This window comes from Lingula anatina, chromosome 1, assembly GCF_051362555.1.
Source record: "Lingula anatina isolate TDL-2025a chromosome 1, LinAna3.0, whole genome shotgun sequence".
Lineage (NCBI taxonomy): Eukaryota > Metazoa > Brachiopoda > Lingulata > Lingulida > Lingulidae > Lingula > Lingula anatina.
In genome coordinates, this window is record NC_141767.1 from 5,411,787 (window position 1) to 5,438,391 (window position 26,605).

The window sequence follows — 26,605 nt, forward strand, 5'->3', positions numbered from 1 at the left end:
TTCTGGCATTGTTTAGTTATTTTTATTTCTGGCAAGCGTGTTATTAAAAAGCACCCGTGCTGTACACATAGTTCTTTCCATAAAAATGGTTGTAAAAATTTATTAAAAATACCTTACAATATATTCATATCATAGACAGATCTATAGCTAATGTGCATACCCTTAACATAAACTGAAAATAACACACAACAAAATACTTTGAATAGTATAAAACAATTAGTAAAATTTAAAAATACTAAAGTGCAGTTAAAATGGATAATGGCATTAAAATTCTTTGAGCTTTTGAGCTCTGAGAGAGAACTGGTTTGAAAAATACCTAGATTTGTGTCATGGGACACTACAAATGTAATGTCCCTTAGAAGAGGATACTATGCATAAATTCACAATACTGGTTGTAAATATACCTGCACTAAGCCATTGTGAATGTATTCATGCATATCTTACTGCTTGTTCGGGCTTTAAAGCATTGTCATTGCACACAAAATCCCAGAATCAATACCAGGACACTTGTAGAAAAAGCAAAATTATAATTGCAAAATACTGCACATTGCCTTTGCATTATTTGCATTCATCTTAATGCTGCATGTGGAACATGAAAAGTCAATTATTGCAATTCAACAAAATAAAGTGCCATTAAGAATTGACCCTTTGTATGTATGCCACCATTTTGTCACTAATAAATGGAACAAAACTAAGCAAATCTAAAAAATGCAGCAGTATATTTTGTAAATTAGAATTCTGTATAATGACAACAACAAAAAAATTACACATCTAACACTACTTTTGTAAGTTAAATTGTGTTTTGTACTGTTTACACCTCTACATAAAAAATGCTGAATACAAAATGATATAATAACCATTTTCACACATGTAAAGAAACTACTTACCATCCATTCAGGCTGTGTAAACAGACCAAATGAATTTTTCAAAACTAAATTTGCCTTTCTAGTAGCTAGGCAGCTCTTTATCATACATAATTTTTCTTAAAACAAAAATGAAAAAAAAGGAGGAAGAACGGTTTTGGAACTTTAATACTCTAGTAAAATACTAATGAGTGTACAAGAAGACATCTTAACATACTAGTATATTGGCTTATGAGGGCTTTTCTAAATTAGCCATAAATTCTTTCTTATTTTCCAGTGGTGTAGTAGTGGGTCTACCAAGATTTTTCCTTGCTCCTTTGTTCACTTTAACTTCCATCAATACAGGACCAGCCATGTCTTTCATCTTCAAAATTCCACTTCTGATATCATCCTCTGATGTTGCAACCCAGGCCTGTGAGGATGTAGAATGTGTAATAAACATACCATGCATCTGGTGTTAATCTATCACTTTTTACAGTACTTTTATTTCTAAACTGTCAGAGTATTATTCATGAAGCAGTCTATCATTTCTTAAATATTATTCAAAAGTACCACAGCAACTACACATCTTTTCATTAAACTTTTTTTTGGAAAAATTTCCTTATAATTACTTTGTGTTAAAATAAACTTAAAATGCCAAATCTTTATCACAAATATTTCTTTCTTTACAGAGATAAAATGAAAGGAAATTACCTTATCCTTTTGAGGGGCATATTTTCATGCATAAAAAATTGATTGTCAAATATTTAAACTGAACGGGCCTCTCACCTCCTTATAGCCACATCCTTTAGCAATCTGAGTGAAGAAGAAGGTGTCATGGTGGCCAGCATCAGTGGGTTGACCCCCCACAGAGTCATGTGCTCCGTTATTGATGATGATATGCTTCAGATTGGTTGTACCATTTTGGCCTATAGTAGCCATGGTGCCCATATGCATGATGGCAGCACCATCACCATCCAGGCAATAGACCTGAAATTATAAAATACTCAGTATGTGATATGTAGATTTCTAAAAAGTATGACAAAAAGGAATCACTTATTGTTATGCATTCAGTTAAATTTGAAAGTACATTTTTGATGTGTACTAGTAAAAGTAAATAACTTAAATCATATTCCATATCACAATACAATAAAACAGAAGTAAGTCGTGTAACTCTACTTCCATAAAACATAAATAATGTTCACTGTCTCTTACCTGTCTATCAGGCTTGTTCACTGCAATTCCAAGTGCTATTGCAGAGGCATGTCCCATAGAACCAACTGTCAAAAAATCCCTTCCATGACCTTGATGTTTAGCTTCTCTAACAACAAAAACAATAAAACTGAACAGCCAGTAAAGTGTTTTAAACACACAATAAAATGACAATACACCAGTTCATCTTACAGAACTAACTTAACATTCAAGCAAATTGAAATTCAACTTCACTGTACAAGTAGGGTCATATCACAAAGAATTGCTTACTAATTGGTATCAAATTAGTATTCAGTTAAATTACTTTTTTGATACAGTATCTATCTAACTGATATAACATTGAAATTTTCCAAAGTGAATGACTCAAATGGAGGAGAATATAGATTTATAGCAAAACATTTTAACCCGTACCTGTATTCAAAAAGCTCTCTGGAGAGCATCCCTGTTGTGCCCACAGTCACATCCATCTCACCTAACGCATTCACTATTACCTTCAGTGCCTCCTCCCTGCTCAGTGGGAATCTGAAGTCAAGAAAAAATTGACACACCTTTAGTTTACCTTTAATATCTTTAAGACTATAAAGAAAAAATGTGATTGTTTTTGACATCTATGCCCAGGTGACATTCTCCTCTTAAAAAACACGGAATATTTTTTCAAAATTTTTGGAATTAAATTGTGCACTTCATCTTTTTATCATACAGACTACACTCACATATCTGATGCATCTGGTGGAAGCTTGTATGGCAGGAATGTTTGTCTTTTAACCAGCAAGGCATATGGTCCTTTGTTTGTCTCTAAATGTTGTTTAGCTGAAGATAAGACCTAAGATAGATGGAAAAATAGTAACATTTAATATTAATCTGACTAAATCTGTATGATGTTGTTTCCATGATTAAGTATTCTATATACAACATTCAGCCATTCAACATTAAAAAAAAGTCAAAACTGTTTTGTTCAATTTTCAGGTAAAGCTACATGCATATATGCATACTTATATAAGTGCCATGCAATTGGTTAATTTATTATTCCTGTGCTGGTGCATAAATTTTATGAACACCTTATACTGTAGTATGAAATAATTGTTAGATATCATGCAAAATCATGTTTATCTATAACTAAGGTACATGTATATGCAGTTCTCTTGACTCAGCATGATAGCAAATCAAATCAAATATTGTATAATTGCTGATTCTCTGTTGCATTTTATCTAATCAGCATTTTCACCTGCTGTGCCCCCTCTATGTAATCTGGCAGTATGGAATATGGCACTCCTATTGCATCCAGGGTCTTCTGTGAGGCTTTGCCTTGCACTTGGTGCTGGGGTTCATCTTTCTTGCCCGGCTCTCCTCTCCAGCCTATCAGTAGTAACAGAGGAACAGAGTAGACTTCAGGCACAGCCAGAGATAGCACTGGGTTGACTATGTTGCCTAACCCGGAATTCTACAATTAATTAAAAAGACAGGACATTACGTGATAAATTAAACAAGGCAGCAAAGCTGTCAAATGTACAGACAAAAAACAGAAAATAAAGATGCAAAAAAGGTCATTTTGTCAATTTTGATGCAATAATAAATAATGCTTATAATAGCACTGTCAGTCAACACTGAATTTTAATCTTGCACAACAAGTAACATGGTCAATAACAGGAGCGGACCCAGAGATATTTTCTGACAGTATTACAAAGTATCTATGTTGATCCATCCTCCATTTTGATGGTCTTCCAACAGAAAAAAATAGATACCAGTCAATATAAACTTAATAACCTGACTGTCTTCAGGAAGACCCAGAAGATGGTCCACCCCTTCAATAAAATTAGTTTCAGGACCATGAGAGTTCAAATTCACATTATGAAACTCTCAATATTTGAAAAATGATGACAGTGCATAAAATAATATTACATAATGTTTAAAGACATAAAAAACAATACAACTGCTTATGTGGAAATACAGAAAATGTGCAGAGCCCCAGGCAGATGAGAGTTAAAAGTCACAAATGCAAGTGTTTGAGAAAAAATTATAAAGGAAAACATAACAAAGCTAGAAAAGCACTTTGAGAGTGCAGACCTCTGCCAAGGCAGCAATTGTTGATTATTATTGATAATTGATTGATTATTGTTCCAGACCACCACCCAAAATTAATCATTGTCCTCTTTGGCCCACTTCCGACAGTTCCTGAAAATTTCTGCAAAATCAGTCCATAACTTTTTGTGTTATGTGGATGACAGACAAACGGGGGTGAAAATATGACCTCCTTGGCAGAGCTTGAGGTAAATATAATTCCAATGAAGATGCTATTCAAACTTTTAATCTTCCAGTTTGATATATATATATATATATATATATTATTTAAAACTTACTTGCAATATTAAACAAAATTTACCTGCATAATTATCACTGCTTCCTTATTATTAATCTAGCAGAGAGCTTTACCTATGGGAGTTTACAGGGAAATATCAACAAGTGTGCTTTATGTAATCTCATTTAATGGCCTATTAAGGCAAATGACTTTATAACTCTGAAATTAATCTAGTGATACCCAAGGGTAATTTACAGACTGACCCACTCAAAGGTCTTTAGGCCCATAAGTCACACTTTAAGAAAAGCACAAAACCATAATGCCCAAAATAGGAGACTACCAATCCTGATGCAATAATACATTATGTTTAACTGCACAGTCAACATCAACTTATGCACAACAGGTAACACAGACGAAATTAAAAGCATAAGGCTTCAGGCCCATCGGAGTTCAAGTTTATACTTAGAAAGTGCCAGAATGAGAAAAATGAAAATTTCACAAAAAATGCATAAATTCAATAAAAATGATAATCCAATAGAGCTGGTTTTCTCATATGAGCTGAAGGCCAATCCTAAAAATCGTACTTGTAAGTTAAAAATGATAATAAGTAGCACAGTTTTCTTTTCATAATGTTTGCAGTAGCAGTGCAAAAAGATTGTTGTCAATTTTGATGTAACATTACATAATAAATTAGAGAATAATTATCACCAATTTTTGTTTCTTGACTATAAATAGGATGGACATGTAGAAAATATGATTACCATTCAGCTTCATGTCCATGGGAGCTCTGAGTCCCACAATGAATATGCCAAAAAGATAATGAATATTACACTAAAATGTATAGCTTCCAGAAAAAGAAGCCAATTAGACTGCTTTTCCAACTCAGGCTGCATTTTAGTCCTGTGTTTCTTTTTTGAAAGTTTGACAGTCATAAGTAACACAGTTTTCCCATAATGGTCATCAAGGCAGCAGCACCCAAAATTGTGTTTTCTTCTATTTTGATGCAACATTACATAATGCTTAACAGCATAATGACCATCGATTTTTAATAATAAAATATAAGTGTCATGAATTTTCAGAAAATGTGACTAGCATGGGTCGTCAAGCCCGTGGAGGTTCTAAGTCACACCTTGGAAATGCCAATATGTGAAAAATTACATTTTCACAAAAAACTGTTTAATTGCCAGAAAAATTTACCAAACAGACTGCATTGCCTACTGAAGCTGTATTTTAGTCCCATGTTTCTTTCCTGTAAGTTTGAGAACAGTAATTGACACGATTTTCCTTAAATGGTCATCATGGGAGCAGTGCCCAAAATAGGGGTTTCTTCAAATTTTGATGCAACATTACATAATGTTTTGCAGCATAATGACCATCAATTTTTAATTATAAAATATTAGTATCATGGTTATTCAGAAAATGTGACTAGCAAAAGTCTTCAGGCCAATGGAACTTTAAAGTCACATATTGAAAATGCCAAAATGTAAACAAGACAGCACTGTTCTGAAATGGGTTTATTTCCATTTTTAACACTATTTTAACATAAAACAAAATAAACAGTTTACTGCCATTTTTATATGACCAATGAAGAAAATTGATGAGATGGGAAAAGTATCAATAGAACAGTGTTAAATGTCCAACTTCCTCCATTCTGAGATTCTGAACATAGTGGATGAATGCATCTGACAAACTGCAATGATATGAGTTTATTTCCATTTTTGACACTTTATTACACAATACACGATAACAAGTTTACCATCATTTTTACATAATCAGCTAAAATTGTTGTAAAGATGCAGGAAATATCAAACAAACACTTTTACATTTCTTATTAGTTCAATTATGAGACTGTTAACATGCCTAAGAATTGAATCTGAGGAATTGTGAAAAAACAGCTTAACTCCTAAAATAATGGCCCGATTATACTGATTTTTGAACTCAACCTGCATTTTAGTAAGATTGACCACTCCTGTGAGTACAATGACAATTGGCCAATCTGTTTTTCTTATATTGTGTTTACGGTGTTGCATATATGCTGAAAAAAGTGAAAAAAAAAGCATAACTTCCCTAAAAATTACCCGATCATGCTGATTTTCGAACTTGACCGGGGAATTATGAATATTCATCAGTTTTGTAAGTTTCAAACCAAAATGTAATACAGTTTTTCACTTATCGTGTTTACGGTGTTGCATATATGCTGAAAAAAGTGAAAAAAAAGCATAACTTTCCTAAAAATGACCCGATCATGCTGATTTTCGAACTTAACTGGCGTATTATGAATATTCATCAGTACTGTAAGTTTCAAGCCAAAAGGTAAAATGGCTTTTCACTTATCGTGTTTACGGTTAAAGTGCACGCCAACGGCGACGGCGACGGCGACAGCGACGACAGACGCAGATGATGGCTATATGTACAGACACATCTGTGTCTGTACATAAAAAGACAACATTTAACATGCAATCATCAGCTGAATTGCAGACTATATATGAAGCAGAATTAACCTTCGTATCCTATAAAGATAGGCACATATTTCACACTGACCACTTATTTGTTGCTACGATATTTATACAATGCGAAGTATTAATTTTCTTTCTTCATGCAACACTATTTTCTTATAGAATTTTGTCAAAATTTGTGAAAATATTCAATCAACACCATGATTCTTTAATATATATATATATATATATATATATATATATATATATATATATATATATATATATATATATATATATATATATATATATATATATATATATATACTGTACTAGTACTACCATAGTATATTATCTTAAACAATCCATACATTTAAGAGGATGGCCTGGATCTATAATCTCTAAAAACCTTTTAATAATACAGGACCCACATGTGGTACAGTGTACCACATTTTCTTAAAAGAAACATGACAAATTAAGTGTAGGTAATAGTTTAAGATGATCATATACATGTATTATGCAGAAAAATATTAAACATAGATCACTGCAGAAGTATAGTCTGTGTAGTCACACATATCTATTCTAGTACATGTACATGTATTTCTAATGTATCTGAGTGGTATAACTAAATATACTTATATAAATTGGAACTAAGATACATGTAGCATATAGGTATTCTTTTTGAAACTCAAGCTGAAAAATGGGGCGTCTTTCGATCCCAATCTCACAACAAATGCAGACTCCAATCATGTCTAATTAACTTATTTATTAACAAACATCAAAGCGGAAATGATTTGCCCACAATACACTGTATACCTGTAGATATACCATGCCATACTTCCCAGTAGCTAGGTGGTAGCCAGCTGCCAATGCCACAGCATTACCCTCATTAGCAGTGATGATGTGGTGCTCCTTGGATGTATTGGCTGTTACATAGGCACAAAAATCTGTGGAGAAATAAATTCATACATGCATTTTCTTAAACTATTTAAAATGATAATTTAAGCACACTGATATAAAGCATGGCGTTCTCTAATGTGTATGTTAATGTGTCTAAATGTACTATTAAACATTTTGCTTGAGATGCATTAAGGCAGCAAAATTGTCAATTTCTGTGTATAATAAATCTTAATGCCTTGCTCTGATTCAGGTCAGGATCAGATGAATAACTTTGTCATTTTAATTTTATACACTACACATTACCGTACTAGTTGCAAGAAGAAATATATGTAAAGAATATTATGTGTCACAGTTTTTTTTTCTCTGTGGATTACTGTTATAACTTTAAATCAACATGTACACATGTATACAGAACAATACAATAACCCCTGACCTTTGAGCAGTGAATCTGGCACACCACAGAAGAAGTCTACCCCAATATTTTTCACTGCTTGGTAGAACTGGGCAGGGTCTAAAAAGTCACGCACCAACTCTGTCATAACTTCATCTTCTCTGCCTCGTTTTACACTTTCTTGTGGTTCCTGGGGTGTTGCATGAATGTTTTCAAGATATCGAATTGAAGTACAATATTTCTATTTTATTAATCTTTATTGAAAAAGATTTTAGAGGTATAAGATTCATAAATTTAATTATGTTTTATTATGTTTATTATTATGTTTAATTATGTTTGAAAAAAAAAAATGCTGGGGAAAATTTAAACAGAATATAAAGTAACTAATATCTAAATTAAGTATGTGTGGTTACTTTTCAATCAAATTTTGAAAAGGATAACATTTTAAGTCCCAAACATTGTTAAGTACACACTATGCAAAAATTGAATGACTACCCTCATAATTGAATGTCCACATATTAAGTACATGTGTTTTGATAATTAATGAGTGTGACAGTAAAATGTATTAGCATATAAAATTGTATACCAAAGCTAGAATCACATTCATTTTGTCCTACCTGAGGGCTTCCTGTATTTTTTAAGGACAGATGCTTCATAGAGGTCATGTAACACCTTATGGAAAGTGGTTCATTGTAGATCAGGCTGAGCTGGGTACAGAGTAATAAAATAATATTACCATACAGTGCATGAACATCAAATCCACATGTAAATACTATAGTAAGAAAGGGCATACTAACAGTTCTTGAAATAGTTGCTGAAGTGGGGAGGTACATTGTATCAACTCTGATATGCATTATGTATCATATGATTGCATAGTTGTACAGGTACATGCACCAGATGTTCCAGTAAATGTACACATGTACATGAATGTACATGATGTAGGTACATGTACTACAGTACCAGTGTAGGGGTGGGGTAGCTATTTTTTCAGCCACGTCAGTCATAAGCATAAAGTAGGCATTAGTTACCCCCCCCCCCCCCCCCGCACACACAAACACGTTCAACGCTGGAGATTTTTCACTGTGTCTGTGATTTCAGATGGGAAAATAATTTGAGAAAGAAAAAATTCCCTTAAAAGCTAAATATTCTTAAGCAGCAAGGCGGGTTTTTATCATAAATATCGTAGACAAACCTGTGCATATTTCCCCCACAGTAAGATACTTGAGGTTACACGTCGGCAAACTGCAGCCATTAGCTAAATCGTACTTATCATGCTTATCATAAACATTGCCTATTTTAATCGATTGGCAGGTCTTGGTCACATGACTGGCACGTGATACATGTGTAGAACGTACAGCACGGTTGGTAAACCGCAAAATGGCTCTAAGGTACAAAGACAAAGTTACGATAGTAACCGGTGGATCAAAAGGCATCGGAAAAGGCTGCGTAGAAGTTTTTGGTGAGTTGTAAATGTTTGTTCTAAGTGATTTTTGTTTATCACAATTCAGGCCCGTAGCCAGCAATTTGAAAGGGGGGGTTCTTTTTCTGAAAAAGTGGACCTTTTACCATATAATCCCCATGTACCTAGGTCAAATTTTACCCAGAATGGACCTTTTTCCAGCAAAAAGGGGGGTTCTTTCGAACCCCCCGAACCCCCCTGGCTACGGGCCTGCAATTTTACCAGAAGTCTACGCGATGTAGTGAGCGAGCACATCGCTGCAGGTGCCCTTATCTGCTACTTACAAGTTGTATTGCGCCTGCCGTTATAAACGGAGGCAACTTAACAATCTTGAGTAGGTTTTACTGGCGGACCTGTGCCAAGCCGCACTGATTAAATTATAAGCTTTTTCATTATATTTTTGATATATCGGTGATACTTTGTAGTTTATCCGTAGGCAGTACTCGTACTGGCACATGCACTAGTTTCCTAGGCTGTGTTTATTTTATTTTTCATTTAGCAATTTTGCCTGGTTTGGTTAAAGAAACGGTTGAAATAAATCTGAAGTATACAGTATTTCATAGCCTGTTTATTTATGTTTCAAAGGGATGTTACATTCTTTAGTTTTAAGTTATAAAAGCGATATTGATCTTCAAAATGATTATCATGGGAGTTGGACTAGCAGGGTATTTCATGCGTTGGCACTCCAGTTGACGATTTTCAGGTGTACGCTGCGTGCATGTACATATCAAAAATTGTTAACAGGTGTTCTAACACATGGATATCATGCTAGAGAAGGACATAAAGGAGGAAGGAGAGGAATCAAAAGGACTAAAATATACCGAGGAATTACATAACCTTCCATCCTTGAATCAACTAACCTTCCAGTGTTATCAGTATTTGAGTCAATAAAACGTGTTCTGTGAGTAACTTTCTTCCTTCGGACAGCTGTTTTGAGTTCCTGAACCTCCAACAGTTGTTGTTTAAAGTACTACTTCGAAATTTGTAACCTAATCTCTAGACGGATGCAGACTGTCATGTCAGTCAGTACCAGACTCCTGACTTCCAGCAGAGAATCACTCAAGACTTCATAAATTTAACTAAAATGCCATTATTAAAACTGAGCTGCATATATGATCAAGACAACTCAAAAACACTCAAAAGAACCTGTAGTACAAAACCAAATACAGGTAAACATGCACCAGTATTCCAGTAATGTGGGACAGAAAAAAATTGTATTACAGTGATATATTACATGCATGCAATAAATTAAGTTATTTTATCTTGGACTTATTTTTTCAGTGAGGCATGGAGCAAAGGTTGTTTTCTGTGCAAGAGGAGGTAATAGTTTTTAATTTTATACAACTAATGATTGTCTTTAATTTAAACCAGAATAAAGTTTTAATGCATGGTCTTATTTCAGTATTATCACACATTTACATGTACATACCTGTAAAGGTCAGTTTCACCCATATGGTTAAACACATACTCAGAATCTGAATTATTTTAAAAACTGTCCCATATATACAATATGGGGCCGTAGCAATAGCCTGAAGGTTCAATAGTCTGAACGTTCATTGGTCCAAATGTTCACTATGGAACCTTCGGACCAATGAACCCTTGATTAAAAAAACGATCAAAATGTTACCATTTTTCGGACCAATCAAGATTATCAAGACGCCCCTACAATACTGGTATAATATAATGAGTTTCACATTATGTCAATGCAAATACACACAGGTAACTTTCCCATTAATGATTCATAGAAAAAGAAGCTTTACTGCATGTAGACAAATATACATTAGAGTGTACCTCTGAATAAACTACATTATAAATAGCTATCTAAGTTATAGCAAGGAGTTACAAAAGTTGTGACTCCTTGGTTATAGGGAAATATACTTTCGCATAATTTGTTAAGTACCAACTATACAGTATACAAAGTTTTAAATATGCATGTACCAGTCTAAAAATACTGGGGTTGGTCTGAGTTGATGTACTTTGTGCAATCTGCACTCTTTTGTGCAGTTATGAATTCAGTTTTGAATAATGCAACCTGTACGGACAGTTCTGTTGCATAATGAATTGAGTCCCCTTCCAGATTAGTATTATAAAGATTTTCTCATTCTGAGCTTACCCTTCAAACAATTTGTTTGCTTTAGCCCTGATCAACATACATGTTGAGCACAAAACTAGACAGGTGCACAGCAAGCACACAATAATCTTTTCAATTAAACAGGTCTGCTAAGGATTATAATTAAGCTATTTTGTTCTGTTATGCAACTGCCCAGACATTGTGTTCAGTAAGACTGGGTTCCCATACCTAGATCAATCTAACAGGATCGATCCATCTGTAAGGGGTTTCTCACTAAATTGCTTTCAGCTTAAGAGGCTAAGATGTCTGGCACACCTACTTAAGCTGCTAAACAATAATAATTACCCTTAGCAGCTTCAGTAGGCATGACAGACATCTAAGCCGCTTAAGTTGATTGCAATTTAGCAAGAATCCCACAAAAAGAAGCTCCCTCCCACCAAAAAAAAAAAAAAAAAAAAAGGAAAAAAAGTGGAGTGGGGGTCCTTTGGTTATCTTATCTTACTACCTCACAACTTTTAAGTAATAAAACTTCAGACTGATTATGGAGATGAAAACTGAAGGATTTATTACATTTAAAAGATTAACAATCATACCAGTGCACTGTTTATTGGTGTTTTATTTAGCATATGAAAGGAAAACTTTGAAGATTATCTCAAACTAAATTAATTTTTTAATATAATAAATGCACAAAAATTGCCATAGCATAGCTTTCAAATCTCAAAAGTTTAAACAATAGAATTGATGACACATCTCTTCATAAATTTTGGGTTGTTTCTTTTAGAAAAAGATGGAAAAGCAGTTGAGGCTGAAGTGAATGCCAAGGGACCTGGAGAGGCAACATTTATTCCTTGTGATGTCACAAAAGAAGACCAAATCATGGTTAGGAATATTATACATGGCCTGTATATCTGTGTGCCAGTTTTATGCACATCACTTTGACCAATTTGCTTTACATGTTTTCATGGATTAAAAAATCACTTCTTTTCTTTGTACAGATAAATGTTAACAATAGTTACTAGTTGGAGACTGAAGATGCTCTCCAGCAGAGGCATGGAAATCCTTTAATTTTGTTTAAGTGCTGTTATTTAATTTTCTCTGAAAATCAGCTTATTTTTACTTGGACAATTTCCCAACTAGCTATTTTCCATAAAATTTTATTTACATTAACATTATATTCATATTAACCATTTTAGAATGTGATTGACCAGACTGTTAAAAAATATGGAAGGATAGATTGTCTGATCAACAATGCTGGCAGACGTAAGTTTTTATAATGTATGGCCCCATATATTCAATCAGAAGTTCAATTTTGTCTAGGGATGGGGAGAAAGAGTTGGTCTGAAGGGCTCCATTCAGAATGAGAAGATCCAAGTGCTAACTGGTCCACGGCTTAAATATGGTGGACCTACTTGAAAGGTAGACCACTTCATCCAGTAATAGTCTCTCAGCCTCTTACACGCCTCCCCACACGTCGTCCCGGCAGGGGCACAGTAATTAAATCTTGCCTCCATTCGACCAGATTCGTGGGGAGGCATGTGAGAGGCAGAGAGATGATCACAGGACTAAGCGGTCTTACTTTCATGTAGGGTCCGCCATATTTAAGCATTGGACCAGTTGATACTCAGATCTTCTATTCTGGCCCCAAGGTTCATTAGTTGGAAGGTCCATTTTGTGTTCTAAATTTTTTATAATGGCAATTGTTCTAAAAAAAATCCAGAGTACTGCACTCACATTTCTTTACCAACTTAAACCAGTTTTGTACTACAGAACTTATCAGAAGGGTTCCAATAAAGGTACCTAGGAAAAAAGGCTGTAATTACTCTTGTGTAAAAGTTAATGTATTGAAAGAAAGGTCTTTCTTTTAAGAAGTAGCCTGCCCTTCCAATCTGTCACTGTCTTAAACTTATGAGCATCCATATTTCAGATCCACCATTTCATCCAATTGATGATTTTAGTGCAGAAGATTTCAGACAACTTTTGAATATGAATCTGGTTAACTACTTTTTGTTTGCTAAGGTGCGTATCTTTCTGTCAACTCAGCACGAAATTGCTTAGAGATTGAAAATAAGAAATGAAGAATACAAAATAAGAGTTGTGTTCTGATATGGGTTACAAATGGTTCATTTTTTAAATAAATCAATTAAATTAGTCTAATTTAATAAATAAATCAAATTAAACAAGTTTCCCAAAATTTCCTATAGTTTTGTTTTCTTTACTATAGTACTCTCTACCTCATCTGCGAAAAACTCAAGGCAATATTATTAATGACTCAAGCCTTGTAGGACAGATTGGGCAGCTGGAGGCAGTGACTTATGTTTCCACCAAGGTACAGGACTTCTACAGTTTATACTTCCTCACTACGTGCCTATTACATCATCATGACTTGGGGGCATAACTTCACAAATTACTGGGTCACAAACAAACTTGTATTTTACGATCTTAATGTAATCCATATGCTCCACACTGAAGCCTTATTTACCTGATAGAAGAAGGTTGAATGAAAAACAAATCATTTTGATTTTGGTGCAAAATATTGCATTAAAAGAAAAAAAATTAATGGTAACCTCCAGTTTATTCTACGCCTGATCAACCCCCAATGAAAAACCTGTAAATATACATTTCAAGGCTTTTATCTCCACTTGACCTTAGCTGAGTGATATCTGTTGCATGCATTAATTATTTGGTTTTTTACTTTTCAATAGAAAATGCAATATAAGACCAGAGGTATAAATTGCATTATTTATATTATAAATGGACAGCAAGGTACACATGTGCAATCAGTGAAAAAATGAAACAAAGGGAGCATAAGTTTGATAAATGGTTAACAAAAATATATTTTCTTTTAAATTTTCAACAATTTCCAATTATTACACATTGTTACATATATATATTATAGATTGATTTTTTGACCTATACTTGAAATTTCAGGGTGCAATAACTGCAATGACCAAAGCCTTAGCAATTGATGAAGCCAAGTATAATGTCAGAGTAAACAGGTAATTATATAAACTATGATTCTAGTCAAAAATTGCACCAATATGCACAACATACTTAAAATTACAATGTTAATATATTGAATGAACTTAACTTACCCAAATTAAAAATTTTAAAGACAAATGCATTGTGAGCTATACACTTGATTATCTTTATATTCCCCAGCATTGCTCCAGGCAATATCTGGACTCCCATGTGGGCTGAGGGGGCTGAATCTACTGAGAATGCTGAGGCAACAGTTAAAGCTGGAGAGAATTGTCAGGTATAATATTTAAAAAATATTTATCATGATAGTAACATTTTCGGATATCATTATATAGCAAAATTTTTATGTAATCTATAAATGTTTCTACAGAAAAAATTCTAGCTACTTGTACTGTTTGTATTGAACTGCAATTTTAATTCTTTTTCAATACAAGTTACACTACAAAAGTTTTATGATCATGTTCTTTTGTGAGAGGAGGTTGAGCAAATTTGGTTTAAATTCAATATTACAGTTGCTGGGGCGTATGGGCACCATAGAAGAGAGTGGACTTGCCTGCCTGTACTTGGCAGCAGATGCAACCTTCTGTACTGGCATAGAACTCAACCTTTCAGGAGGGGCTGAGCTCAGCTATGGAAACAAGTCCAGAATGTCTGGAAAAGGGGTCTATGACTAAAAGGAGGAATCTTGATTTGGCTATTAGAATAATATTGGTGCCAAAAAATTACAACATGCAGTCTGATAATCATTGTCTTGAATGGTTCTGCCTTTTTTTCAACTGGAATGAACATGATCATTGTTTTCTTCATTTTATTTTAATTAATATGACCATATAGTCCTTTATGTACACTGCCAGTGCCATGAATCTATACTCATATTATACAAAATATATTCAGAAAATGGCGTACATTGGTCAATTTTAGAGAACTGTATTACTTTATATGAATTTAAGGACAATATTTACAATTGCAGTTTTAGTAGAGTCTTATCATTAAGTTGTGATTAATACCTTTATGTATAAACATGCTTCCTATACAAATACATTATATATATCATCATGACAATCTAAATAAATTGTTCAGTTTAGAAGAAAACTTTGGGACAAGATTTGTGATTTGTGTCCTGTGATCATCTTCAACTTCAAAAGAACAGGCTGTAATGTTTGTTCAGTTTAACATAAAAAACTGCAGTGACACATTACATTTTGTGCAATTGTAAAAAGTATACAAAAACAATAAAATTAAAAATGCTCTAGTCTACTTCAAAACTGTCTCAATATCTAAATTATTACCATATCATATCAAATGTAAATCTTGACTCTACAATGTATGTGCATAAATGATTCTCATTAATGATATCTCTCTTGCCCTTTTTAACACACTCTTTCTTTTCTTTCTAATGTTTATTTGTAGAACGTGTACTGCATCTGAAATCATACTCATATGGAGATCTTATTGCACATCAGTCTAAGAAAGCAGAAAATTTCCAGGATACTCCATGTGCAAATCTTTCTTATCAAATGGTATACACAAAATAATTGTTATCTTGGATATCTTCCATTGAAGTTTTTTCTAATTCAGTTTAATGTACTTTGCAATCCATCCATTCATGTTCTGAAATCTCTGGCATTTGTGTGATATCATAAAAGTCATCACATCGTTTTTCTTATTGTTTCTTATTTTCAAGAGACATTATGAAATCCCATTCCTCTGAAAATACAATTTAACACCAAAGGTTATATGAACAGTACAAAAAATAACATAATTTCAGTAATTAAGCTGTAGTCCTAAAAAAAAATTATAGAATCAAGACTTAACAATGATTACCATCATGAAACTAAGATTTTGAAGAACAAAGTTTTGGACACTATATTTTTTTTCACTAAAAAATTGGGTGTTCATAAAAATTTCTTCAAATTGGGTTTGAATATCATGTCTCATAGACACTCATGTACACACACACACACACACACACACACACACACACACCTTTTGTGATGGGCTGCACAGAAAGTCTGGCCCTAGTGAAAAGAGCCAATGATTTCAGAGGACCACCAGAGTCCTTGTGTTTGTGATGGATTTCTTTCAGTTCAGAGAGAGGGATGTATCTCTTGAGCATGCGAACAAACTGCACATCTACCATATGCCAACGTGGGTCATCCTTCTTTGACTTCCTGGGAGACAAAAAAAAAAGAAAAAAAATTAAAAAGAACATTAAAACAAAATACAATTATTTCAACTTCAAGAAAATATTCATTTTTTAATGTTGAATCTTTGAATGATTACTGTGAAGAATATCTATGTGGTTCTACAAGTTACTTGATGAATTTTTAAAAATTTTCAACAACTTTAAAACATTGAACATCTCTAAACATGATTAATATTGTTCAATGTGGTTTGTGTCATTACCCTCTGTGAAAGAATCTTTTCTGTCTTAAAACACATTTCTACTTACGGATCATAATGGATGTCCTTTTTATCAAACTGAGTGTGATCTGGGTAGCTCTCTTTCACTATCTATAAAATATAGGTTCAAAGTTTTGTGTCAGTTGCTTTTATTTCTTTTTTCACTGCATAAATAGTTAAATATTAATTTATTATTAATTAAACTCTCTTTAATAAATAAAAATTAGCACTTCATATGAAAATACAATATTTTATGATATATCTTATGAAAATACATTATATTATGTTTTATTTTAAAATGAAATTCCTTGCAACACTCACTTTTATAATCCCTACAATACCAGGTACCTTACAATTACTGTGGTAGAAGAAGGCAAGCTGTCCAATTTTCATCTGCTTCATGAAATTTCTTGCCTAAAAAGAAAATTTGCATTTGTACTGCGTCTATAGTTTGCTGATTAATAGTCTGAACAATCAGGCTTTATATTTGCTAATGCTTAAAAGTCTCTTTTACCTGATAATTTCTTACTCCATCCCAGCATGATATTTGGTTTTCCTCTTTCTTTAAGTCTTCAATTCCAAACTAAAATAAAAGCAAATGAAACATAAAGTATTGTGGTCTGTGATGTTGTTCATGTTCCTTAGGGGGAAGGGGTGCCAGACAATTAAGCTGATTACATTGACTGCTCTAGCAGAGACTGAATCCTAGCTCAGATAGGTTGATCCTGCTAGTACGAAAACTTCTATTCTGAACACAGCCTTACTTTACCTTTTGAATGAACTTGGGGATGCAATATCAATTAAGTTTTATTTAGCTTCATAAAAAATATAGACAATGAAAAAACTTTTTCTATGGACATACAAAAATGCATATGTCAAAACATAATTCTGCACTTCATAATTTGTCCATGTTCTGGACCATGAGAGAATCATGAAGAATCTGCTTTTCAGATATATTGTACATGCGTGTAGATTCATCTATAGTACACTCCAGCTTCTAATTAACTAACCTTAACATCCACCCCTCCTTCTATCCTACTCTCAGGTTCTGACTTCATAAGCCAGTGCGTGTATACAGGCTGATCTTCTGATCCTGTACTTTTTGAAGTTTTTGTCCTTTTTGGGGCAGGCTCTGCTGGTCCCTTCTCTAAAATACATTTGATAAATACCAAGAGTCTAGCTGTTTGCTTGAATAAGATGAATGTACTGATGGTTAAGTAACATAAAAACATAGTGATTAATACTGATAGATTCTGAATTGATGCCTGGTAATTTGAGGTATAAATGACATAAGATATATCCGTTGGATGTCCGAATACATAGCATTGTAACTAATCAATGAAGAAAATTGCCTGATCCAAGGGGAACAATCTTAAACACATTCACCCTGATGGTGCCATTTATCTTATATAGCATCTTGAGGCAGTGCTATCGACAAATAAATTGACTCCAAAAAGCTGGAGATACACTTCACCTTTCCGTTGTCGCTTTTTAGGAGGCATACTGGTTTCAATTTGTAAACATAAACAAACACACGTGCAAATCTCCCGCAAATTTTACGACACTCGTAAATGGGATCGCGCATGTGTACTGTAAGGAAATAGCCAATATGGCGGCTGATGCGTCCGTTGCTACCTAAACGTTGAGGATATTACATTAAGGTTTTCACGGAGTTGGAATATGCCATAAAGACAATGCAGGAAAATTTAAGTAACTAATGAATTGGACTTTTACAGGGATATGATATTTAGGTGAATATTTTCTACATACTTTGGATATAGTTTGCATTAACCTTGCTTACTAATGCCACTTTGGATGTTGTGCACTGTGACTTTTATTGCAGACTCACCGTTGGAAGTTTGATGTTGATTTAGCCTATATAAGTGCATACCATATGGGCTGTATAGACTTATTTTTTACGTTCACATCAGTTATAATGTTTTGGATCATATTATATGCTAATTTATTAAACTTGCTGTTGGAAATTCGAAAAGAATTGTTTTATTTTTTAATATTTTTTATATGACTTTACTAAACATTCTAGATCCCATCAGGTGCACATAATCATTTCTAATCTTATTGTTGATATTATACTGTTTTTAAGTGCACTGTACAACACTGGTACTCTTCTGTCCATTACCCATGAGCTGCTTTCCTCAGTTTTCGGCCTAACATGTTACAGTGGGTACCCAGTACTTATTGTAGGCAAGGCCTCATAACATCCTGTGTTTCAATCTGTTGAGACTATAAATATTCAGGTACTGGAAAATGTGTGTCCTCTGGCGAATCTTGAAGTATATTATAGTTCACAATTTAAAGTTCTTTTGTATCAGTTCATGCACCTGCTTGATCAAATTTTAGTTCTAGTTACAACACGAATCGTCCACTGTATGCGATATGCAAGAGTGTAATTATATCGAAATGCAGCAGAGATATAATTTGCTCTTGTATGCTGCATACAGTGGACGAATCACGATGAGTAGTTGTAACTGACTTATACCATAGCTGGCACTTGGAACAATAGGAACGCGTATGAAGATACAGGCTAAGTCTGTTTGTGAAATACAAGTGCAATTATCCTGTTGTTCGAAGCGCCAGCCATGGTGTAGATCTTTTTAATCCAGCTATATGGCAACTACTACTATTACACACTGCATCTGGCCCCAAGAGTTTCTACCAAAGGGTGAAGTGATGCTTTACCTGCATAGCATGTAAGGCCGGAAACTGAAGCAAATAAAGAAGGGATGTATATCAGATAGTTCATATATATATGATTCTGATTATTATCATTTTTTGCACTGCACCAGTATCAAAACATTTTTATCATTATTAGTAAAAAATACTGGTTAACATAGACATCATTAATTTTTTTCCCGAAAGTGAAAAGAAGTAACATTTCTGTTTGTTTTCTTGTAGGTGACATGAGATGGCTGTAGCACAAGAAGCACCACAGCATTACAGGTAGTGTATATATTAAATGCTCTACATGCTAAACTTATTAAATGCTCTACATGCTTCTTTTCATTTAATGATACTGTAATCTGTTGTAGTCACATACATTGTAATTAGTTATCAACATGAAAATTTCTTGTTCCCCAGCCTAATCATGGACCCTGGATTACAACGTCCACAGAGTGCGCTGGGCCAAAGAGGGGTGATGATCACAGAATACAAGGAGGCCAGAGTGAACCCAGAGCCCATTGTGTTAGAGGAGACAGACCTGTTGCTAGAGGAATATCTTTCTCCAAGAAAATTGGTATATACGATTTCATTGATTAAATATGATAACCCTTATTTTTATCAGACCAATGGTAACTTTTTCAATCAAATTATTATGACAGTTGCACATTTAAAAAAGTTATTTGTTTGAACTGTTATTGATCACTTTTGTACTATAAATGCACATTTTTTTTCATTTCTTTTCATTGCAGAGGTTGTTGACAGGGCTGGATAATCTAGAGGAAGTGAAATACCTGGAGATGAAAGTTGATACTTCAGAAACCAGTCTGGGAAACTTTGGCCAGTACCTTCCAAGTCTGACGCAGTTGAAGCTCGCCAACAGTATTATAGCTTCTGTGAGGTATTGACACGAATAAATACTTTTCACTAGGAAAAATTGTCTTTTTAATTTTTTTTCCCCACAAACCTGTATGTTTCACTGTTAAACCATTTGCTTTAAGTTACTGAATGTAGTGTATGTTTAGAACTGAAACTGGTTGTTTTCTTAGTTTTTTAAAAAATAATTATTTCCGCATGGGTGGGCAGGTGGGTGGGGGCAGAATTAACATTTAAACACATATGAAAAAAGGAAAAAAAGATGAAGCAATATAAAATTTTCTGCTACATTTACTTTTTCTTACTTTAATGTTTTTTTTTTATTTCAGGGATCTTGGTTCCTGTTTTTCAAAGTTACGAGTCCTTTGGATGCAGAGGTGTGGTTTACATGATCTGGACGGCATATCTTCTATGTGTAACCTGAAAGAACTTTACTTAGCCTACAATGAAATCTCTGACATCAGTCCATGTGGGATGTTGGACCAATTGAAGATTCTAGATTTAGAAGGGTAAGGGTTAGCAGTGTACAGTTAGTATTCTTTTTTGACTATATTTTTACATGACCTTGTAGGTTATAAAAATTAAGAAACTTATAAGTGCATTTTCAATTATGTTTTATTACATGATGCTAGACAATTAAAGCTCATTTGAAGTACTATTATTACATATTATAAAGTATATTGTGTCTTTCATATATCTAAAATTATTATTTCTAGGAACAACATAGATGATGTTGCCCAGATTGAATTTCTCTCTCTGTGCTCAAGTCTCACACATTTGACTTTGGATGGAAACCCTGTGTGTATTACGCCTTCACCTGAGAAAGCAGTGGTGAGTACACACACACACACACACACACACACACACACACACACACACACACACACACACACACACACACACACACACACACACACACACACACACACACACACACACACACACACACACACACACACACACACACACTCCTGTGACACAGGCCATTCCTTTGTTTGTTTACAGCTGTAGTCTTTTATCCATGTCAGATAAAACTAATTATATACACTTTTTACAAAGCGATTTATATATGAAATGATTTGAATGTAACACAGTTCACTTCTTAAATGTTAGAAATTGTTTAATGTGAATGTTATTACACTGTTAATGGGAGAGGTGTTTACTTTCAGCCTGACTATGACTTCAGACAGGCTGTAAAGAAGTGCATTCCCAATCTAATGTACCTGGATGATGAGCCTCTTGTTATTACCTCTGGAAAGTCAGACCTTGGCAAGAAGACATCTTCAGTATTTTTAGATGATTGGAAGTTAATAAATGAAATGATGGAAGATGTTGCTGTGGGGTCTAGTGAAAGCTTAGATGGTTCCGGGAAAAGTGAGTACACCCTTGTACTATTTATCTCAGCAATAAAGTGAAAAAAAAAAGAGGGAGAGATTCTTGAATATTTACTACAAGCATGAAATTCGGTACAGTTATGGCAAATACTATATTAAATTTTTTGGATGTAGGGAGGAGCCTGAAAATCCCAACATGGCCACCAAATGAAAATGGCCAACACGAAACATTAATCACATAATACATGTAGATACATATGTTGAATGAGATGAAGCTTGTTTTAAAAGAAAAGTTCAAGATTATAACAAAGTCTTAGTTATGGTTAAAGTTTTGGGATTGTTGCCATATCTATATTGTCTTCTTGCTTTCAGGTCGACCTGGGACAGCCTTTCGACCTACCACTGGTTATAGACCAGGGTCTGCCCTGAAAAGGCCGACTACTGCCAGACCTTTGACTACAGCCAGTGGAAAGAGGCCAGGCTCAGGGGGAAGACCTGGTACATCTGTCAAAGGACCAGAGGGTACGGTATAAGCTTCTGTTATTAAACAAAGCATACATAGAATAAAAGGCTTTGATGTGGTTTGTTGGAGCAATCAAACACATTTTGGTGTATGAATAACAGAGACATTGCTCAAAAATTTGGAATGAATCATTAATTGCCACAATGCCTTTATTTTTTGTAGATCTGCATTGTATTTGCTGATCCTGACAGAAATATGAGATATGAATACGCCTCTATACAGTTTTCATTATACAGATGTTAAAAAAATGAAATAGGAAGTATTAGTAAAAATGAGCCATGTCACAGCACTGCATCATTTCTTATGTAGAAGTTGTAGAAGAGCCAGATGATGGCAGTGACCTGACACTAGGAGGAGTAGTCTGTGGAAACCCTTCCAAGGCACTTAGAGCCAAGAGAAAAGAATCACTAAGGATGCAAATGGCTGACAACCCTCCTCCATTATTTGCTCAAGTAGGTGCCAGTCCCATTTATTTGTAAACACTTACATGATGCAGTTGCCTGGATTGCTCTTTTGTTGTCAAGTTATCAACCGCTTGTGAATTTATTGTAATCAGCAAGTTAAAGATACAGATAAAGTAGGAATAATTGTGTTTGTCAGTGTTTGACAAAAAGCATTTGTCAGTGTGAGCAGAATTGACAAACTAGAAAACAAAGATAGAACCCAACAATAAATATTAAGCTTAAATACCAGTACCTATAACATTGCTATTAATTTGATTTCGTATATATGTATATTAATCAGATGTTTTTTGTGTCTACTTCAGCATAAGTTTAAACCAGAGCACTCCTATGATACAATTATGGAGGAGAACTCTGATATGAAAGAAATAATAGAAGAACTGAAAGAATGGAGGTCAGAACATGACAGGTAGGTGCAGGTTATGGGGCCTCTGTGGAAATTCAATGACAGAGGTTTGTTGGTAACAACCATTATAGAAATCATTTAATTTTAGGTTGGGCTCTATTTTACCAAAAAAATAGATGCATTAAATTGATATTTCACGAATGTATCTATATTTCGATCGTACAAAAAGGGAAAGATGAAAAGCCATTGAATAGAAAGTAATCTTTTCATTAATGTAAATGTTTTTCTTATTTACATGTAGCCTTATTATAATAGCTATATATCAATAATTTCAGACGAGTACACCAAATAGAAGAATCTCGAGCTCCACAGGTATTAAAGTTATCTGATTTAATATCAAGTGGAGAAGATGAGCCTGTTTCAGATACAGAAGACCTAGATCCACTGAGTGATAGTCTTGATGTGACCAGTAGTATAGAAGTTAGTAGCAGAGGTAGAGAAAACTCTTTAAAGGAGGACTTCGGGAGGAAAGAGAGCCCTACTCCCCGGCCTCCTGCTGACCAAGGTAACTTCATGTTGGATTAATACTGTTTTATTATGTATTTTTATGTATATTGGCAATGGAATTATGTCATCATGATAATCAGTGTACTCTTTTGTTTCTTTCACATTTATATAGAAGCTTTTGAAAGTGTAGTGTTTAAGGGTAAAAATGATCAAAGAGGTTTGGTTTGTTGAAACCTTATCTTTTCATCAACAATTTACCAAATAAAAGACTCAGGTAATCTTCATACTAACTGACAGCATACTGATTTTAATCTTTCAGGTGCCAAACCTAAGTTTAGAAGAAAGGTACGTGGCAAATCCCAGGAGGGTATACAGCTAGGGGGAGCTGATCACGACGAGTCCTTTAAAGTGGAGAACAGTGATGATTTCGTGAGAGGCAGTAGTGACAGTATCAATAGTGACTTATCAAAAAGTACAGAGACTCCGTTACAATCTACAAACACTAATGAGAGATCAGTGCCTAATTCTGTGCCACAGAGTGAAAATGGTGTACAGGAAAGGTTGTCATCACCTAAGAGACTTCATAGTCCAAAAGCCAAAAGCAGAAGTACAGGGCATGTTCAAGCACCAACTGTGCCATTAGTTTCTACTGCTGATGAAGATAGGCCTCATTCCGGACCAGTGCCAGCCAGCAAGGGGATATTTAGGTGATTGTTATGTATATTTATTTACATACTTTTCTTTCTCAGGACATGGAATTTAATGCTACAATTATAATGACTCTTCGATATCTTTGATTTTTTTTTCAGTACACTTGAACATTTCTCAAACAACTAATTAGTTATAATAATCGATATATTTGCCTTAAAAGGTTTATATTAAAAATTTATAGCTTTTGAAAACTAACTTTAAAATAGATTGGGTAGAATAGACTTCATACTTTTTTTATTTTTGCTTGTAGGTTAGAACCCAGACCTGACAAAAAGGCACCAAAAACCATAGACAGGGCTCATCCTATAATAAGAGCAGAGGTTCAGAGTCCCAAGGCCAAGGTCCCTGTAGGACCACGGGCCCTGACTGCTAAAGCTGCTCTTGGTTCTTCCCCACAAGTTGGGGCACCCAGGATACGGAGACAGTTACCTCAGGTGCCCAGCCTTCCGTCCAAACCAGCCATGCCTAAGTGAATGGAGAGTGTTATTACTTTTTATGCCGTCCAAAACACCAACCACTTGTTATCTACTGGTTGTCAGCAGTACCCTGGTAATAGTGAAATGTACTGTATATTACTGTGCCATGTCTGTGTTACTCACCACGGGTTTCTTAGTGAATTGAAAACTCACCTCTGTTACAACCAATTCTGTACCATTTTCATGGTGGTGGGTAGATGATGGTCACTGTCAGTGCTTTGTAACTCAGGTGGGGTGGTACTTGGCTATCAACAAAGGATACACTATGTCCCTCCAAAAGCTGAACATCCTTGTCCAAAAACCATCCCGGCAAGCTGCACTACTACTGTAGGTGTTTGACATTCTTTCATAGAAGACAAAATTAACTGCAACATGCCAGCTCATTTGAATTGTGCTGCTCTTTCTTATAGATAACTTGACGCTGCTGTACTGAATTTGCTGTATGAAATTTTTATGTAGTAAAAAATTATGATGTTGGAGAGCTTCACAAGAAGAACATGAAGCACAAAAACTAATTGTATACATTTGGGCAGTTATGTGAAAACAAAAGTGGGGCCACCTTTTTACTCCAGATAATTTCTTATTCAATATTGCCAATTTATAATTTTTTTGCGTGAACTTATTTATAAAATGAGGTGCATATTGTATTCGCATTTTGTTTTTGTTTCCTAAATTGACAGTGAATTAATTATTAATTATCAATATTAGTTGTTTTGTACAATGTTAAATTATTTATGGTGAATATCCAGTAGTTAATGTAAAGTTTTAACTGTCCAGGATTTGTTAAAGCTGTGGTGAACATGGATCAATAGAAGCTTGCTTGCCAAACAGTTTTTAAGGGTGACACTTGAATGGAAAAAAGAAACAGAAAAGCTAATTGATGAATAATAGAAGTTCAAAATATAATTGTGATTTTGCAGTAAAAGACTCCCAGTTCTGGGGATGGTTTGTATTCAAACTTTAAAACAGTTCCAAGAAAAACCAGAGTTAAATGTCAATATATTAACATTTTTAAGGAATTGTACATCAATTATTAACCACAAGCCAACTTCCTGTATATTTTTTATGCTTTATAATGCTGCATAATTACATATGATTTAAACAGATAATTTCTAGAACACATCCAAATAGTGACAGGTAGAAAAGGAGGGTATTTTACTGCAGTGTTCACATTTAGGGCATTGGATGTCCAGTTTTGTGTTACTTGGGTGTTAAAACCTTGTCATTGGGTCAAGTTTAAGTGCTCTTAGTCCTAGCATTAATCTGATTATGAAACCAATTATCTCTGATAGAAGTCTTTTGTGATATGAAAAAATCAATCCTAGGAGTTTTTTTAAATTCAACTCTCACTATTAGACTTTCTATCCACTCATTAGGTACTTAGGAAATTATGATAGATTCAAGTTATCATTAGAGAAATTAATTTTTTTTCTTTGTCTTCTGCTGCAATGTCAAGTTTTGTAACGTAGGCTTATATCAATGAAATGATTAAATTTTGATTGCCTTCTGTGAAAAAAAGGATTGCTACAAGTTGATCATAAATTGCAGTGAAATGGAAGTTTTTGTTGTGAAATACACAGTTTTTCACATTTGTATTAATAACTGCCAAGTTTCTGTCTGGCCAGTTCTATTTGTACATATATTTTCAAATTATTTGCCAAAGTATACATCTGTGAAATAAAATCATGGTGAAATATGTGTTGA

General features: G+C 34.2%; 4 protein-coding genes across 7 annotated transcripts; 2 read left to right on the forward strand and 2 right to left on the reverse strand.

The window, feature by feature from the left end:
- LOC106157387 (uncharacterized) lies at positions 1–10,712 on the reverse strand. 2 transcript variants are annotated; one of them, XM_087002800.1, is made up of 10 exons: positions 10,396–10,712; positions 8,694–8,783; positions 8,119–8,266; positions 7,602–7,732; positions 3,280–3,495; positions 2,768–2,877; positions 2,466–2,576; positions 2,058–2,163; positions 1,632–1,832; positions 1–1,275 (listed from the first exon to the last, which is right to left on the reverse strand). In XM_087002800.1, exons 2-10 carry the CDS (start codon positions 8,739–8,741, stop codon positions 1,093–1,095), a joined length of 1,254 nt encoding a protein of 417 aa, XP_086858926.1. In that variant the 5' UTR covers positions 8,742–8,783; positions 10,396–10,712; the 3' UTR covers positions 1–1,092. The 2 variants fall into 2 exon arrangements, with proteins under 2 accessions (XP_086858926.1, XP_086858925.1); XM_087002799.1 differs by lacking the exon at positions 10,396–10,712 and adding an exon at positions 9,269–9,404.
- LOC106176586 (L-fucose dehydrogenase) lies at positions 9,371–15,850 on the forward strand. 3 transcript variants are annotated; one of them, XM_013559058.3, is made up of 9 exons: positions 9,371–9,535; positions 10,817–10,855; positions 12,388–12,485; positions 12,800–12,866; positions 13,531–13,622; positions 13,828–13,932; positions 14,535–14,602; positions 14,766–14,862; positions 15,098–15,850. In XM_013559058.3, exons 1-9 carry the CDS (start codon positions 9,454–9,456, stop codon positions 15,257–15,259), a joined length of 810 nt encoding a protein of 269 aa, XP_013414512.1. In that variant the 5' UTR covers positions 9,371–9,453; the 3' UTR covers positions 15,260–15,850. The 3 variants fall into 3 exon arrangements, with proteins under 3 accessions (XP_013414512.1, XP_086858929.1, XP_013414513.1); XM_087002803.1 differs by lacking the exon at positions 13,828–13,932; XM_013559059.3 differs by lacking the exon at positions 10,817–10,855 and having other exon boundaries at positions 9,383–9,535.
- Positions 15,380–18,593, reverse strand: LOC106176587 (thymocyte nuclear protein 1). Its single transcript, XM_013559060.2, has 7 exons — positions 18,463–18,593; positions 17,999–18,135; positions 17,503–17,571; positions 17,310–17,402; positions 17,038–17,099; positions 16,572–16,756; positions 15,380–16,292 (listed from the first exon to the last, which is right to left on the reverse strand). Exons 1-7 carry the CDS (start codon positions 18,488–18,490, stop codon positions 16,249–16,251), a joined length of 618 nt encoding a protein of 205 aa, XP_013414514.2. The 5' UTR covers positions 18,491–18,593; the 3' UTR covers positions 15,380–16,248.
- Positions 18,583–26,599, forward strand: LOC106176571 (uncharacterized). The gene is made up of 13 exons (XM_013559029.2): positions 18,583–18,739; positions 19,905–19,949; positions 20,088–20,244; positions 20,420–20,568; positions 20,873–21,052; positions 21,260–21,374; positions 21,713–21,917; positions 22,250–22,399; positions 22,710–22,852; positions 23,167–23,270; positions 23,543–23,772; positions 24,034–24,421; positions 24,676–26,599. The coding sequence occupies exons 2-13, from the start codon at positions 19,915–19,917 to the stop codon at positions 24,896–24,898; spliced, it is 2,079 nt and encodes a 692-aa protein (XP_013414483.2). The 5' UTR covers positions 18,583–18,739; positions 19,905–19,914; the 3' UTR covers positions 24,899–26,599.
- Positions 26,600–26,605: the final 6 nt, after the last annotated feature.

What these genes read in the sequence shown, in the direction of transcription:
- LOC106157387 (XM_087002799.1), bottom strand. Translation starts at nt 9,328, where the DNA reads ATGGCTGCAGTTTGCCGACGTGTAACCTCAAGTATCTTACTGTGGGGG. An exon ending in GCCAGATTCACTGCTCAAAG is followed by an intron (nt 7,733 to 8,118) that starts GTCAGGGGTTAT and finishes ATTTCTCCACAG; the next exon opens with ATTTTTGTGCCTATGTAACA. An exon ending in AAGGATGTGGCTATAAGGAG is followed by an intron (nt 1,276 to 1,631) that starts GTGAGAGGCCCG and finishes ACATCCTCACAG; the next exon opens with GCCTGGGTTGCAACATCAGA.
- LOC106176586 (XM_013559058.3), top strand. Translation starts at nt 9,454, where the DNA reads ATGGCTCTAAGGTACAAAGACAAAGTTACGATAGTAACCGGTGGATCA. An exon ending in AGGCTGCGTAGAAGTTTTTG is followed by an intron (nt 9,536 to 10,816) that starts GTGAGTTGTAAA and finishes TTATTTTTTCAG; the next exon opens with TGAGGCATGGAGCAAAGGTT. An exon ending in TATAATGTCAGAGTAAACAG is followed by an intron (nt 14,603 to 14,765) that starts GTAATTATATAA and finishes TATATTCCCCAG; the next exon opens with CATTGCTCCAGGCAATATCT.
- LOC106176587 (XM_013559060.2), bottom strand. Translation starts at nt 18,490, where the DNA reads ATGCCTCCTAAAAAGCGACAACGGAAAG. An exon ending in ATGGAGTAAGAAATTATCAG is followed by an intron (nt 17,403 to 17,502) that starts GTAAAAGAGACT and finishes TTTTCTTTTTAG; the next exon opens with GCAAGAAATTTCATGAAGCA. An exon ending in AAGGACATCCATTATGATCC is followed by an intron (nt 16,757 to 17,037) that starts GTAAGTAGAAAT and finishes TTTGTCTCCCAG; the next exon opens with GAAGTCAAAGAAGGATGACC.
- LOC106176571 (XM_013559029.2), top strand. Translation starts at nt 19,915, where the DNA reads ATGGCTGTAGCACAAGAAGCACCACAGCATTACAG. An exon ending in GAAGCACCACAGCATTACAG is followed by an intron (nt 19,950 to 20,087) that starts GTAGTGTATATA and finishes CTTGTTCCCCAG; the next exon opens with CCTAATCATGGACCCTGGAT. An exon ending in CTTAGATGGTTCCGGGAAAA is followed by an intron (nt 21,918 to 22,249) that starts GTGAGTACACCC and finishes TCTTGCTTTCAG; the next exon opens with GTCGACCTGGGACAGCCTTT.